This window comes from Amblyomma americanum, chromosome 1 (genome assembly GCF_052857255.1).
Source record: "Amblyomma americanum isolate KBUSLIRL-KWMA chromosome 1, ASM5285725v1, whole genome shotgun sequence".
In the NCBI taxonomy this organism is placed as follows: Eukaryota; Metazoa; Arthropoda; class Arachnida; order Ixodida; family Ixodidae; genus Amblyomma; species Amblyomma americanum.
The window spans coordinates 218,029,457-218,046,352 of NC_135497.1; the positions used below are offsets into that span (position 1 = coordinate 218,029,457).

Genomic DNA, 16,896 nt, shown 5'->3' on the forward strand with positions numbered 1-16,896 from the left:
GTTATTTTTATTTTCTCAGAGCTTTGTCTCTGGTCTATTACTTTTTTTTTCAAAATGTATAAATAATATGAATATGTGTACTTGTAAACCCATTATTCCTTTTTGGGCTTTATTACCCTGTTATCCAAACCACTACAAGTGGCTGTCAACACTAACAAGTTGCCAAACCTGGCTCATTCCAAGGCGTTACATGTACTTGGCAATCTTACATGTGCCCTTCTTTCAATAATCCCTGATGGGATTGGCAGTAACTGTAATTAAATAAATAATACTTCTTATTGCTCTTTGATTTCATCGAAAAAATTGACGTGATGAGCATCCCTGGACTTTTTCAGACTGCCATTAACATTATTATAGTGTGCTTTGAAGACAGCACAAGTATTTTTGTCATGCTTCCTTAGGAATTTTTGATACAGCTTGTGTTTTTCAGCAATAATTTTCAGTATTTCTGCTGTGACCCAAGGTTTCTGTGACCTGTGGAGTCCACATCATCAGCCGTACGAGAAAGCCTAGCCGTGCTAATGCGAATCAGCGAAATCTGATCTGGACACACGACGTCTCCCACCGTGTGCAGTACACTGTGTGCAGTACACCGTGTGCAGTCACTGTGTGCAGTACACATGGAGTGGCATATATACCAAGGTACTCACACCTGCCTAATCACGTCCGGAGAAAATGTTGCTTATTTCGCACGAAATGCGACCACAGAATGGAAGAAACCAATTCAGCAGCGAGAAAAGGTAATCGATGCGTTGTGGGCGTGAAAATGAGATCTATGCAAGGGGACAGAGTGCCGAAAAAAACTCCTGTCCATAATCAGCGCGGCATTCTTTCCGGCTTTCCGCGGCAGCGCCTCGCGGGAAGCCAAAGACACGTGACCACATGTTCCCTTTAACAGTGGACCACACTGTACGTCCGAACTATCCTAGAGAGCGGGAAACCCAGAATAGAACTTTAGAGCAAGCAGTGAACCAATTATCTTTGCCTAACACCCTCCAGACGACCAGAATGTCGCGTTGTGCCACACGTGTAACCTGCTGTTGGCGTAATTTTCTCTTAGAAGCCCTAGGCGGAAAAATTCTTACACTGACGTGACCGAAAACATTTGGAATAAAAAAACAATTGATTTAATCTAGGACACATGTTTCATTTAATTGCAGAGTTCTGAACAATTTGAACTGTAGTGTATCGTGCCTTTCGACCGGTTTCTTGTTCATACAGGCTAACTTCGCAGTATTTTTCTCTTCTTAAAAGAATCCAATATCGTCAACAAAAAGCTGGGATGTAAGGCACATGTGGCGGGTCATTCCAACTAAATATCAAGCTAATATTATGACACATATAAAAGTTAGACGGCACTAAGTAACAAATTGTAGCGTTTTGTACCATGTCGCGTTCTGCCTCGCCTCCCCACTGTTTATTGCACATGCCATGCCGGGAACGGCCCCGAACATTCAGCACTCCAGCAATGACGAGGAAAGAAGATACCAAGACGACAGCCGGTCGCGCAAGTTTGAACATATTGCGCACGAGGCTGCAACCGGCATATAAGTGCCCGTTAAACTGACCGTGCGCCGCCACCGTTCAATACATCGCTAGGCCGGCCACGCGCTTCTTTCCATTTTCCTTCCCAGCTCTCCGACTCATTTCCCCTGCGGCGTTCAATTGCGCGCAGACATCGCTCAGTCTTGGCAGACTAGGCGCATGCAGCGAACAGCGCCGAGTCAAGGGCGGCATGTGTGGGGCTGTTTTTCTGGCCGCCCAAGCGTGAGGAGGCGCTGCTATCGCCAGCTCCTATCACTGCCGCGAGCCGGCATCCGGAGGTTTTCCGGCGCGTCTCCGATTGCGTCGCCTGGACGGCTTGCCGCGGGCAACAATATTCTTCACAGCGCGCCTCTCTCGGCGGCACTGGACATTTCTGTTTCGCGTCTGTGATAGACATCGCCATTTTTCTGCACCGTTGTGCCGCATCACGTTGTTCACATCGGTTCAGGTGGGTGCGAACCTGCTGCTAGCGTACTGCTGCTCATTCTAATCTCCTTATTAATATTTATAGCGTAGCAAATCTCATCTCTTCGCCCAACGCATTGCTACTTTACAAGCACGACATTGAACCTGGTTGGTGCTGCTCTTGTGGAACTTTTTTTTTTGTCTTTAATACAACGTCCGACCTGACATCATTCTAGCTAATGACTGGCGGCAAAAGTAGGTGCAACAGACAAAAACGAGGACCAAAATCTCAGAACACCGTTCAGCTGTGTCAAGCGATATCATGTGCTTCCTAGAGAGCCGCCGCAGACCTGCGCAGGGTGCTTGTTTTTCAACACTAGATAAAAACAAAGGATGATATTGTTGAGTCTGGATGAGTGCACAGCAGTGGACTCATCGCAGTGAAAACGATACTACCGTCTAGTTGCAACTCAGAAGCCAACGCACAAAACACCGGTGTTTCAACAGTAGATAAAAACAAAGGATATTGTTGAGTCTGGATGAGTCCACAGCAGTGGACGCATCGCAGTGCAAACGATACTACCGTCTAGTTGCAACTCAGAAGCCAACGCACAAAACACCGGTGTTTCAACACTAGATAAAAACAAAGGATCTTGTTGAGTCTGGATGAGTGCACAGCAGTGGACGCATCGCAGTGCAAACGATACTACCGTCTAGTTGCAACTCAGAAGCCAACGCACAAAACACCGAGAGGTAATTTTCATTATTTCTCGGTGTTTTAACTGGACGCTTCTGGGGCCCTGCCTTAAGCTCGATTTCTAGTTGTTTTTTTTTGTTGTAGAATGATTTCCGTCCAGTGGGTTTCCGTGTTCTGATATGCACATACTCAGTTTCTCTGACACATCAGCTAGCACATTCGTTTGGTGTCAGGCGCCTTATCACCCAGTGCTATTGCAAAGCCAGTGAGAGGGTTCGCTGCTTCAAGCACGGCACAATCTCTAGCGGAACACTGGCAACAAGTACCAAATTGCAGACTGCAGGGGGAAGCTGCACAGAGCTAGACATACCAAACTGCACTCGGCAGCTCGACGACGGGGGCCAGTTCAGCGCCTTAATTCGTTAGCTTGTCCTTCGTATTTTTCCTTTCTTTCTCGGATCGAGTACCTGGCCCGTTTAGATGGCGGCGAAATGCAAAAAACGCCCGTGTGCTGCACGATGTCAGTGCCCGTTAAAGAAGCCCAGGTGTCCCAAAATAACCTGGAGCTCTCCACTACGGTGTCCCTTTCTCTCTTCCGTTTTTCCGCTCTTTCTTTCATCCCTTCCCCTGCGGCGCGGTTCAGGTGCCCGCCTAGAATTGAGACAGATGCAGCGTCTTTCCTCTCCTTATAACCGATTACTGCTTGCTTCAAAGCACATGTTCGCCCTATAAAAAGTCGATGTTGAGAAATGTTGTGAGTTTACTGCCTCTCAATTCCGAACGGGTCCCTTGCGGAGAGATTTTATCATTGCAGTTTTTTTGTTCGTGCCATTTTCCCCCCTCAGGCCGCTTCCTCCGGGGTCGTATTTTCTGGGGACGTTTCCATCTATACCAACAGGCATGGGTGGTCGCGTGGTCGCGGAATGTCGATGCTGGTGGCGGCCATCGTTCAATGAATGGACACTGCATCTTTTCTGTAAAAGATAGCGCTATAAAACACGCTGAAACAAAAAAAAATGCCGAAAGAAAAGAAAAAAAATCCTGAGCCCACAAGTGTTAATTGTTTAGTCTCCTTGCAGGGAACATGCCGTTCAGCGCTTTTTTTTCTTCCCTTGAATAACTAACACCTGCTTTAAACTGCCGTTTATTTAAAAAATGGACGAGAAAAAAAGAGTAGGAAATAGTGGACTGTTGCCACGTTTATATTCAATATTTTCGGATCCAAGATGCATGTTGAGCGGCAAACTTCTCATTTATTTTGTTTGTTTGTTTTACAGATGTGGTAGTGCTTAGCCATGTTTTCCTACTCGTTTCATGACGTTTCTGGACTGCTGACCTTGAGCGGAGCAACCAAAATAGCGTCGTTCGTCGGTCTGCTTCTTGCGCTGGCTCTTCTCACAACGTTGTCACTGGCCATCCTTTATTTATCGGCGGTCAAGTTTATTCAAGTGAAAAAACTCCGCCACCTCAAGAATGTTCCGCATAGGTGGGAACCGCTGCCATATATGAACCTGTGGGCGCTCTATAAAAGCACCGAACAAGCCGGACCAGAATTCCTGAGCTCTTGTGAGTGCCGAGCGTTTGCCAATATTCAGACGCAGCTGTGCCTGACCAGGCCAGCGAAACATATTAACTTCGCATCCGCTTTATCAGAAACAAATTGATGTGGCGCCCCTTCAAAAAATTTTAGATGGATTACTTCTGGTATGAATTGTACCAGGTGTTCTAAGGAAGACCAAGTAATTTTCAAAAATAGGTCTTTTGAGGGAAAAATATGGCTTCTGTAGCATAGTATTACCAGTGTTCGCAGATGCCAGAAAAACCGATGAATCGTTTTAAGTTGTAAGCTGCTTAACTAATTTTTAGTAATCAGCTTTATAACTACTTGAGTTAGGAGCCTAGTCGCAGTTAGATTTGTATCCGGTCGTTAGTATTAGCCATATCAGGTTTTAGAATTTCAAAAACGCGATTGCGCTTGGCGTTGCGGATAGACAAATTTGGCATTTTCGACTAGTTATGTGCACTCGAGAGATTGGTTTACCGGCATGCCTTTCGAAAGCCCACGTAACTTGGCATGATGTACTCAAAATTTTTGAGAAGTTCTAAAACATGATGTGGCCATTACTAACAACCGCCTACAAATCTCTAATGCAACCAGTTGCCTCACCGTGATAGTTGAAAAAGTAATTATAGGAATTTAATTAATCAGGTCGCAACTTAACACGATTTACCGGTTTTCTGGTGTCCGCCGACACTGGTATTATTCTTCTGCTGAGACCATATTTTTACCCCAAGAAGCCTATTTTTGAAATAACTTGGTCTGCCTTAGAACACCTGGTATATGGCTTAAGGATAGCAAATTCATATTTCTGTAATACAACCTCACGAGTGGCAAGATAAGAGTAACGAATGAAAAGAAAAGCTGCCTAGTTTCTGCGACAACCCAATATTCACTGCTTTTTGGCTGCACAAGTGATCATTTCTAGAACACACTGAGGTGCGCTTAGCGAGGACTAAGGGGATTATGCGCGAACAATTCTACCGTGTTCATAGGTGGCTTCCGTTTTGTTTACTAACATATGCACTGATATTCTTTAAAAATAAACATGTACATGTTCGAAGGCAGAGATATTGCTGCTTTACAGTTCTGTACTTGTTAAGGCATAGAACTACAATGGGCTTTTTGCACCAGCATTTGCGATGTTTTCATGGACTTTCATACCAGCAACAAGTTAGGAATAAATGTTTAACCGGCGACCTTTGAATCTATTTCCAGCGCTGTTTTCCGCTGTTGTCGGATTTCATCGCATCTACAAGAAACATGGTATGCACATGTTTTTCATTGGTACAACGCCATCAGTAAGCCTCCAGAAAGCGGAGTTTGTTGAGGCAAGTTGTCATTACTTATCACGTTACGAACACAGGCCAGATTCAAGGTTTTTGAGTACATAAAACCAATTTCTTGAACACTCAGTGCTTATGGCAAGTCAAGTCGTAGTAAGTAATCCGTGAAGAGCACCGCGTGATTTATTATATGATGTAAGGAAACCTTCCGCTGCTATTAGTTGCAACAAGAAAGGAAACTTGATCATTATGACTATTTAAGCAAGGAATCAAAACTTCCGGCGCAGGTAGCAGTTGCAATGAAAACAGAACATTGGCTTGCAGTTTCTGGAACTTTTCTGATTGCAAAAAAAAGGGGCACATGCACTTTCCTTACAATTTTTACCTTCAACCTAGGAGGTACTCTCGAGCAATTCTCTTCTTGCAAAGGGGCCAGAGTACGGATTGCTTCATAACTGGTTGGGGACCGGCCTACTTACAAGGTACGTAATAGTACTAGTTCGCCCTGGGCCATCAAAGGGCTTTGGGGCTGTATTTTGGAATTGGTATTTGCACGGTTTATTGTTTTTCTTGTTTGTCATTGGTCGGCGCCGGCTTTCATAGCCTAGCCTCTCACTGGCGTTGCTTGCCAGCTATCAACTCGGACATCAAACACGGAAACTATAAAGCTATAAAGCTACCAGTCAATATATTTTTCGCCCTAGGCCCTCACAATAAAGGCACGATATTCAATATTGGTCTTGGGCAGACTTCATTCTTGGTGCATTCAGAGAACCTTTGGAAACTAAAATTTATGTACTGTTGCCAAAACCTGATATCAATGGTCGCGGTTATGTCTCATGCGGCCGCTACATGGTAGAAGGCGTTCGTAAAACCGAACGTTAAAGGATGAACAGATTCTCTGAGAAGGTGCCTTGCATATCAAACAGCTCGACAGATCGCTGAGGCAAAACACAAGGGCATCCACTCTACGAAATGAATACCTAAGCTCTACTTTCTATGCGCTTGGAAGGTCACATCATAAAATTCATGAGCATGTGACATCTGCCTGTGCCAATATATTGTTAATATTTGTTTCTCCCAGTACAGGCAATAAGTGGAGATCAAGAAGACGACTCTTTACCCCAGCCTTCCATTTCCGCATTCTCGAAGACTTCCTCTCAACCATAAACATCCAATCGACAATCCTTGCCGACAAGCTTGGCACAATGTGTCGACCTGGGAACCACACTGATATTGTGCCTTTGGTGACGTTGTGTACCTTGGATATTATTTGCGGTATGGTGTCATTTTACTGTTTTCGTGAAGTGAAAATCAAACTATGCGCGCTGTTTGCAGGATGACGAAGAGTTTGCACAGGGTGAAATTAGCCAAAATAACTGCAATATTTTAAAATTTCTCTTGGAAACTGTCCGTGCACAAATGGCTGCGTTCACTCACCATCTACTGGGAATCTACAACAGCATATTATTTAGCGCTCACTTACATTCAGAACAATCCTGCTAGGTTGTTCTTTGGTAATATCAAAACGAAAATATGTCAGAAAAAACAACAAGAATTAACCACTGCAAAACAAGTAAACAATCTTTTCTTTTCTAGCTTTGTGTAAAAGTATTTTGGTGTTGTTTAAATATGGTGAAATATAAGCGAGCAGTAACCATTCCTTTGTGTTGCCCTTGCTTCAGAGAACAGACACCACATCTGACTTGTGTTCTTAGGTAATGAGATAAAATATAAATTAGAAAACCTCTTTGCTTACAGAAACTATAATGGGAACATCAATTCGTGCACAGTATGACGAACGTTCTCCGTACGTGATGGCTGTGAACAGGTGAGCACTCTCGCTCGGTGGTTTAGGTGATTTTTTTGCGCCCGAGATAATATGAATCGATTGGAATTACGTGTCAGGGTTTTAAGTAGGACGAGCGGGAAAAGTCGCAATTTGTCGAGAAAAAAAACACTTTTTCATTATAGCTACAATTTATGCCCTAAACATTACAGAACCTGACCACAAAGTTCCATTCTTTTCGGTCCAGCAAAAAGCGAGACATTCCATTTGAGTTTATTGAAGAGTGAGTAGCTGTCGTTTTGAAAAACAGGTAGTGAACGTGCTTTTCGAAGCGCTTTGACGGCGCTCGACAAGAACTGATCGGAGAGTGGTTGCCTCGTTGGAGGAGTCGTTTCTTGCTCTTTCAAATAGACATTAGCACAGCATACAAGTGTTTCGCATCAGTCGGCAAAACAGACAGTCAGAAGGATAATAAGAACATGCTGATGTTTAATCAATTCTTATTCAGAGATTTGCTTGAACAACGGGCTCACCATGCCATATGGCCTACTCTTACAACTGGTGCTCTGTGGCTATTTCCAAATGTACTGCGAAACATTTGTACTGCGCCATTGATACGAAAGCTGATTGTGGGCCGTGAAAGACGATGTCGATGAGGGCGGACTGACAAACACTCAGCATGCGGGCATTTTTGCATCATCAAAATGCGGCTGCCATGGCTGTAAATCGATCCTACGAACTTGGGCTCACAAGTCGAGTGCAATAGTCACTGAGTCACAAGAGAGGGTAATATGAATCTCTGAGATTTCTGCCCACAAAAATAAGCAATTGATATAGTATGCGAGTATTCCATCCAATACCTGCGTACCAGTCTGTTCCCTTGTGAGCTTGACTGTGCAATTGCTATCTGTGTGACATTGCTTTTTATACTCTCTCCAACATAGTGCTACGCAATGCCAGAATTCCTACGAAGTTCCTTTCGCACACATTGTTCGGGGCGGGGATGTGTTCAGCATTCATTTCAGCGACGAAATGCTCTGTGTCTGTTGGGGCATACACCCTTATGCATTAGTTGAGCACCTTTGCATACTGAATTCTAATTTTTCCCCGGTGGCTGGATGAGCTAGTATTTTTGTCGATTCAGCATTTTCTGGGCCGCTATTTTAAAACTTGCTTTCATATTTTTTTCAGTCTCGGAGAGCTGTTTATACGGCGAATGCTGAACCCATTTTTTTCGTCCGAATTTATCTTCAAAAGAAGTGGCATTGGCAGAGAGTACTACAAGTGTCTTAACACGCTCCATTCCTTCACAAGAAAGGTACAAGTATGAAATACGGTCTCTCTCTGGTACATTCCTCACCCTGCAGGTACCGAACACACGCTCCCTCCCCATCCAAAAGAAGAGCTTACCGAAGTGTTTCAAGCCCTGATTCAGAGATTTTAATTCAGAGATTTTAATTAAAAACTTAAGCCGTTGTCGACGTAAATTATGCCCATGAATTCATAATTCTTGTTCGAGCCTCACAGTACAGTGTTGATAGAATCTATGTTTACACATAATTATCCGCATATCGGGAACGGGCGCCACGGAGGCAATAGTGGTACTATCTTGAAGTAAACATCCGTCTTGTGCATGTTATTAACTGAAAACAATACATTAATTGTCACCTTGCAGTGACACAATTTTCTTGTTCATTTGAATTCGCACCGCGGTTATTCTCAGTTTCTCTTTTGCTATTTTTATTTCTTAAATGTACTTTTCGGCTGAGTCAGGTCATATTTATGCATCACCGCCACCAAACAATGCAGCTTACTGGTGACGTTTTTTACTCAACCAGGTGATAGCAGAAAGAAAAACACTCCTGCAAAAGCAGGGTCACCTTGAAATTCAACGCGACAGTGACATCGATGACGAAGAACAAAATAAGCAGAAAAGGCCATTTCTTGACCTTCTTATTACTGAACACTTGAAAAACCCAAGTAGCATCACAGAAGAACATATAAGGGAAGAAGTGGACACATTCATGTTTGAGGTAAGCCCGCAATTCTTAATTACAGGTGCTTTGGTGCACAGTAATCGTTTGCATGCCGCTTCAGCAGAACTCGAACTGTTATGTGAATTACGATAACTTTCCTAAGTTTGACCCTAATACGGCATCGCATGCAATCAAACTCTCGCAACCTCTGTTGTTACTGTCTCCTGCACTTTACGTCTTAAGAAATATTCACATAGTTAGAAGGCGCTGGCCACACAAGGCGAAATAGTAAAGTTAGTCTTGTTTATGCGCGATTAGCGTAGTCCCTTAGCGAAGCATCCTGAATACCTGCGAGTAGACGCGGCTACCTTCCAAGGCTGGGTGAAACCAACAGAACAGAAAGAAAGCTTCTGGCTTCCGACTGTACTGTAAAAACATAAGAAATGTCAGTAAAAAAGTTGCAAAGAAATGGGACCGGCTGGTTTTTTTTTTTTTTTCTCGCGGAATAAACTACTAGTTTAGTCACTTCCATGTTAGCACCCTTGACACTTTGGTAAGCGTAGTCGGGCTTAATAATAGTCTATTCGGCAAATAATGTTTAGAAGACAAAGAACGGCGAATAATTCACAATCTTGAAGAAAAACAATCATAAAAATCACACAACAAAAAACTTGATCATTGCAGTTTTTGTATGTATGATTTTCTCTTGCAGGGAACTCGTACGATACAATACCATAGTAAATGCCTGGCGAAACAAACGTCACATGATTTTTACTCGTCATGCTTTTCTTAACTTGTGCCTATTGTGGTGCTCATCATATATATTAAAAAAAAGCTACTACAGTCAGTTACAGCTTGAGAATGCAGAACAAGCTCCGCTTCTACATACTTTTCGCTATCTTCCGGGATTTCCGACAGTTAAAAAACTGGCAGGTCGTGTTGGACAAGAGCAAGGTTTGAATCCGCTAGCTGACCACACTAACGACGTCTTGGCTATTCTTCAACTCACTGCCAGTGCAAACAACTGCCGTTGAGCCGCCACGGTGGCTCAGTGGTCACGGCGCTCGTCTGCTGACCCGAAAGACGCGAGTTCGATCTCGGCCGCGGCGGTTGCATTTCGATGGAGGCGAAATGCTAGAGAGGCGTGTACTGTGCGATGTCAGTGCACATTAAAGATCCACAGGAGGCTGAAATTATTCGGAGCCCTTCAATACGGTATCCCTCATAGCCTGAGTTGCTTTGGGACGTTAAACCCCCATAAACCAATCTTTTTGTTGGCAATTGCAAACACCTTATTTGATTTGCACTTCACCCTGCCGCGGCAGCCGAATTTTGACGGAGGCGACATACAAAAGCACCCGTGTATCGTGCAGTGTCAGTGCACGTTAAAGAACCCCAAGTGGTCGAAGATACCCAAGAATTCTGGACAAAAGTATTTTTGGGCGCAAACCGTCTATGAGCGCAATTTTTTCATATAATGTAAAATTTCACTACAACAATCAATATATCCGCAAGTCACCTGACCGTAGTCTCTATTTTTTATTCCTATTAACGTTTTTGCTGTATTGAAAAGTGTTCCCCATCGGCTTTTTATGCCAGTTTTAACTGTTCGATGCGATCGATGGGAACACTTTAAAAGAAAGATTTTGCTACGTATCTGAAGAATGGACCATTACCTTCAATATTTTCATAACAGTAACTGACAATTTTCCAAATTTCAAAATTTTTGTCCGAGCATTAATCCGGAGCCCTCAACTACGGCGTCCTTCATAGCCCAAGTGTCGCTTTGAAACGATCAACCCCACAAGTTTCAATTTCTTTAAACCGCGGTAATGAGCGTACGTCCTCTGGAACGGCAGCACAAAAAGTTTCTTCGACAAAAATTCCGGCGTAGAACGGCAAAAGAAATCAGTGTCGTCCAAAAGCGAAGGAACGCATTCTACAGCAAGAGCTGAACCTCCGACGTCCCCGAGGCGCACTCGAAAGTTTGTCCGCGCTCACCTGACCACCCCTACACGTGCCTTGCACAACTTTCAGTTTTCGGGTGGGGCGCGCGCTCACCGTGATCACGTGGCCAAGAGGTCTTCCTCACAGCGAGGTGACCAACCTCGTCATCAGTAGGGAAGACGCTTCCAAACGTTTCGAAACGCCTCCCGGTAGCTCTGTGCGCGTCTGTGCACAAGTCATAAGTAGTTATAAGGAGATGCGCGGTAGCAGTTTTACAGTGAGTGGGCACCAAGCCCAGGGTTCTTAGACATGAATTTTAATTGTGAACCGAATGCTCAATATTGTAACTTACTGTTACTCTAGCATTAAATGTTATGATCCATTCTCCCGATGCGTAGCAAAATCTTTTAGAGTTGGTCCTTTGCTCGCATCGAATAGTAAAGACTGCCTTAGAAAACCGATGGCGAACGTTTTAGACGTTTGCAAAAAGAAAAAAATGCAAGTCTGCAGGTAGAGAGGGAGATCTGTTAATTGTTATACTGAAATCTTACGTTATGTAAAAAAATCTTGCTTTTAAACAACTTCCTGTTGAGAAATGCACTTGTCCAGAATTTCTTGGTATGCCGGACTGTATTATGAGAGTAGGTATTAAGGAAGGGGAGAAGAAGGCAGAGATTTAAAAAAAAAATAGACAACGCGTATGCTTCCTCTACTGAGTTTCGCGACGTACGCAGTATAGCGTTAGTTTAGTAATTTTATTTTTGCACTACCGCAATGCAAATAGTTTTCATTTTCAAAAAACGAAGTGATTTTTATTCGCAACCAATAGATCAGCAAAAAATGAATAAATGCACCGCAAAGTACGCGGAACGCATTTGTCGTTCCTGTTTACGAGCCCCCGCGTCATTACCTACTTTCTGGCGTCTGCAGCAGCGAGCGCTGGTTGTCGGAGATATTCTAAATGAATTTCTTGTCCAATGTACCCGGTGGAGCCACAATGTCTGTACCAGAGCATCTGACTCAGCTGGCGGGTTCCTCACCAGATAGACGCAAGAAAGCATATTTCATTGCTACGTTTGTTTTGTTATTTTTTAAGTATAACGCTCGGCATAAGGCACTGCTACTTAGTGTGGCGGAAAATATAGTCTGTGTGTACAGGGAAAAAAAAAATGTCCGCGTTCTTTGGCCAAATATTTGGCGCACAAAAAAAACAAAAAAAAACTTTGTCTTTTCATAATCTCGGTTTTATTACAAAAAAATAATGTGGCCGCATTCTATAAGCTGTCCATTTGCCGTTGTTAATTTGGTGTCCATTAGGACCTCTTTCAGTGGTCACTCAGATATACCCGCGGCTTTCAAGCGTCTGCGGCAAGCGATCCGGCCATTGGGCGGTTGGCGACCGAACATCGCCGTTGGCTGAAATTTGATGCAATATGCAGCCAATGGTAATGTGCATCGCAACGCTCTGTCAACAGCAGGCGACCGGACCTGATCTCTGGCTGCCATATTGGCTGCATATCACAGCAAATGGTGAGGTCCGGTCGTCTTGCACCCAGTGACCGGGTCTCTTGCCCCAAACGCTTGAAAGCCGCGGGTACATCTGAGTGACCACTGACAGAGGACCGAATGGACACGACATTAGCAACAGAAAATGGACAGCCTATGATAGGTGTTTCACTAAAGACTAAGTAACTTTCAAAACTAGGATTTTTGGGCTAACTATATGGGTTTTGCGGCATAGTATTACCAATGTTGGCGGACACCCGGGAGCCGATGAATTGTCTTCAGCACTAAGCTGGTTAATTATGTTCTGATAATTAGCTTTCTAGATATCACCGCTAGGCAACTGGTTGAAATCAGAGATTTGTAGCCGATCGTTAGTAATCCGACTACATCATGCCAAAATACATGCGCCTTCGAAAAGCATGCAGGCAAAGCAAGCTTTCCAGTGCCCGCAACTAGTCAAGGAAGCCAAATTTTGTCGAACCAGAGCGGCAAGGGTAATCACGTTTTCGAAATTCTAAAAATTGATATGGCTATTATTAACGATCGGCTACAAATCTCTAATTGTAACCAGGCGGCTGTCTCCACTAAATAAAAGTTAATTACTAAAATTAGTTAACAAGACAATTCACCGGTTTTCTGAATTCACCTGGAGCGCTTTACTCCTGTGTCGACCAGGCGCTGGGTCGAGGGTAAAAAGGCCGTGGTGCGGAGCAGCTGCCGGCGGCGCGGCGCTGTGGCTGATCACGTGGTACGTCACGTGGTTGGTCACGTGACCAAGTTCCACTCGGCCAGCTGTAGCTATCACGTCACTCCAGGTTTAACCATAGCTAAACCACCGCCAATTTTTTTTTACTTCGCAAGCGCAGCGCGCGGAACACACACACGCACGTCGCCAATATGGACGACTCGGCTTTGTAACGAGCATGCTCCCCGGCATTCATAATACAAGACAAAAATAAAAACAGGCGACGAGCGCTGTTCTGTCTCTTTCTTGGATACTAATTTGAGTGACTTTGTGAGAGCGAGGCTTCTCTCTGCATTCTCAAGTTGTAACTGGCTATAGGAACCACACCCATAGTGAACGTCACTTTTTGCCCCATGTATTAGCACCTGAAACATCTGCACAGCCTCTGTTCTTTCTGTTTTTGCGTAGAAGAGACGCTTTCCCCTCCATAACGTAGGGTCACGACACAACAGCAATGGGAATCAGCTGGGCTCTGTTCTTGATTGGTCACCATCCAAGTGAGCAACAGCAGATACACGACGAGCTGGACGCAATTTTCGGTGACGACAAACAGCGCCCAGTCACGTCCGAAGATTTGAGGGAAATGAAGTACCTCGAAAGCTGCCTGAAGGTTTGTATAAGTATTCGGCATGTTATGCGACAACCTAGAGATTATTTAATTATTTTACCTGTGTTTTATAGGAAGCCCAAAGATTATACCCATCTGTTAGCTTTATAACAAGAGCTTGCGAAGAGCCATTTCAAATCGGTATGTCATTTCATCTTTCTGCCTTTAATTTCTGAACATTTCAAAGGGTAAAAAACAGGCATAGCATCTAATACAAACTGTAATTTCCCTTCCGCTAGGAGGCGTAACTTTCCCGACGGGCACTGTTGTGAGATTGTCTACGTATTGTCTTCATCGAGATGAAAACGTGTTTCCGAAACCGGAAGAGTTTCACCCTGAAAGATTTTTCGCTGAAAATGTGAAGGGTAGACATCCCTTCGCCTACGTTCCTTTCTCAGCTGGTCCTCGGAATTGCATTGGTGAGCTTGAACTCATACATTAAATGTCTTAAGTTTTTATCATAAAATTGTTTCTACCTTCATCTTTCGCATAATCGTGTGTATTTAGTGTAAAAGCTCTAAATTCTTTGAAATGTGGTATTGGAAATTTAGTCAAGCAGCTTAGTAATTTCCCGTTGCAGTAAGTATCTATTGCCCGCAATTATGGCAAGCACTTACCGAGACTAGGAATTCACGCGGAGATCAGAAATGCATTACGTCCGTTTATTGGTCCATACTCCGCTACCATTTCATTCTCATGCAAAGGAACAATTGTGCCTGCGCCCATAACTGCAATCATTGCGGCGCATTACTACGCTACCGTGCAGCATTAACAATCGCGCACGTTTCTCCGATATCTCGAACGGCTGTGAGTGTGTGACCAAGTTATAGTGGAAACTTACCTTATTCTTTCTGTTCCGGCCATAGGTCAGAAGTTCGCCTTATCAGAAGAGAAGATTGTGATCGCCAACATACTTCGTCGGTTCAAGCTGAAGTCACTTGACCAGCGAGATCAAGTTGCCCTGGTGTCTGAGCTTGTGCTAAGGCCAAAGAACGGATTGAGGATACAGTTTGAAGCGAGATGAGCATACCTGCGCGTCCTGAGGAATATATTGTCATTTTTACTGCTGTTCTAGAAGGAGATAATAATCAGCGGTTCAGGTGCTGCATCACTCCACAGCAGTGACACTGCAAATATCAGATTTGGACGACCTGACCTATCGCCGTCGTTTTCAAGCAGCGTTTTTTTTTCTAAGCAAAATAACATGTGCACGATGAGCAGCAAAAGCCGCTCTCTGAGCAAAAGCTTTTGCGATCAATCTTCACAGAACGTATTAAATGTTCATCCACGGATGCACTCTCCGGGACAAATATCTCCAGGACGCTTCAGTTGCAATCCCAGCAAATAGTTGTAGGTCACTTATTAGGCGGTGGCACCAGACCACACTTGTGGGTATTAAAATCGCGTTGGCGTGATGTAATGAGCGGTAGCCAAATGAAATTATTTTCAGAAGTACCACCGACACACCAAAAGCACTTTTCGAGCGTCCTGGAGACTTCTGTCCTCGAAATTATGTGGTACTGACTATTCCTTCCCTATATGTTTCTGCGAGACTACTGATCACTTTACGTGACAGTCTGGCGATAGCTGACTCATGCAATATATTGAGCATTTCTGCTGCATAAAAATTTATTTCGTACTGCTCGGCCTGTGCAACGCAGACATACCACCCGCGTTTTCACGCAATTTGGCCAAGGGTCTATACTGATATTCAGTTATCACAACGATCATAACGATCATATGCGGAACTATGCCACTACTTCTTATAGAAGTAAATTGTTTTATAACGGTACTTACAATTCTAATGACACTAACCGAAATGCGAACAGAAGTGCACAAATTTGCGGTTTCTTTTCATTCATCTAGGCATGTATCTGAAAACAAAACACAAGATAAATACACTAAATAAATCTTTAAACTTCAGCCCTTTTTAACTTTTCGTACCGAACACGTTCGGCATTTTCGATTCAACGGCTTAAAACGTAAAGCCAGGAAAGAAGCACAGGCCATCTGTGCGAAAAGGTTTTTTTTTTTTGTTAATGTAGGGTTAACATTCTTTCATGCTTCCGTTACGCACGAGGTCCTGAGGCATTGCGTACACAGGATGGCAAGATCTTTCCAGCCCAGTGCTTCTTCCACTGTCCTTCAACAGCTCTCCAAATATTTCGTCTTCACCAGCCTCTTTTCCCCTCTGCTTTGGCTATACTGCCTTCTTTAATTCCTCTTTGCTTACACCAGCAACATCAATTCCTTTAGCACCACTGAATGACGGACGCCAACAGTCACCAAAATCAAGGAGCATATAGGATATGTCTTTTTAAGTTTTTTTTTTATCAATGGTAGATTAATAAAAGCAGAAGAAAAACAACCACATTCCGCCGGTGGGGTCCAAAGCCATGACCTTCGAATTTCGCGTCCGGTGCTCTACCGACTAAACTACGGCGACGGTTGACCAATCTTCAGCTTTCGGGGTATTTATGCGTATTGTGAGCGAACCTTGAGAGTGTTCATCAGCGCTACCCTCGTCCGTAGCGGCGGACTTAGTAAGTCCTGTGTTACCGCGAGTGGCACCGCACTTTAGAGCTGACTGAACCTTTTCCACATTATACCAGGTGATTCAAGGAAGCCCGCCACTTTTTTTTAAATGCGTTTGCTTTGTGGCTAGTCGGCTTGTGGTTAGAGACGGATTGCTTCGTAGCCTTATCATCCAGCAACACATTGGACAGCATAAAAAGGTAGATGGGAGCACTGCTCGCCCAATCTTCCTTTAGGCGCCTGGTTGCAATTAGATATTTATGGCTGACGATTGCAAATAGCCATCAGTTATTAGAATTT

At 43.9% G+C, this 16,896-nt stretch overlaps 1 protein-coding gene across 1 annotated transcript in view; it reads left to right on the forward strand.

Moving 5' to 3' along the window:
* LOC144115757 (uncharacterized) overlaps positions 1–15,691 on the forward strand; it is a 55,946-nt gene extending 40,255 nt beyond the window's left edge. Inside the window, 11 exon segments of the mRNA XM_077650257.1 lie at positions 3,934–4,213; positions 5,424–5,536; positions 5,888–5,973; positions 6,576–6,769; positions 7,253–7,322; positions 8,472–8,598; positions 9,119–9,313; positions 13,891–14,064; positions 14,136–14,202; positions 14,301–14,480; positions 14,928–15,691. Coding sequence (XP_077506383.1) covers positions 3,934–4,213; positions 5,424–5,536; positions 5,888–5,973; positions 6,576–6,769; positions 7,253–7,322; positions 8,472–8,598; positions 9,119–9,313; positions 13,891–14,064; positions 14,136–14,202; positions 14,301–14,480; positions 14,928–15,085 — 1,644 coding nt within the window. The 3' untranslated portion in view covers positions 15,086–15,691.
* The last annotated feature ends 1,205 nt before the right edge of the window (positions 15,692–16,896 follow it).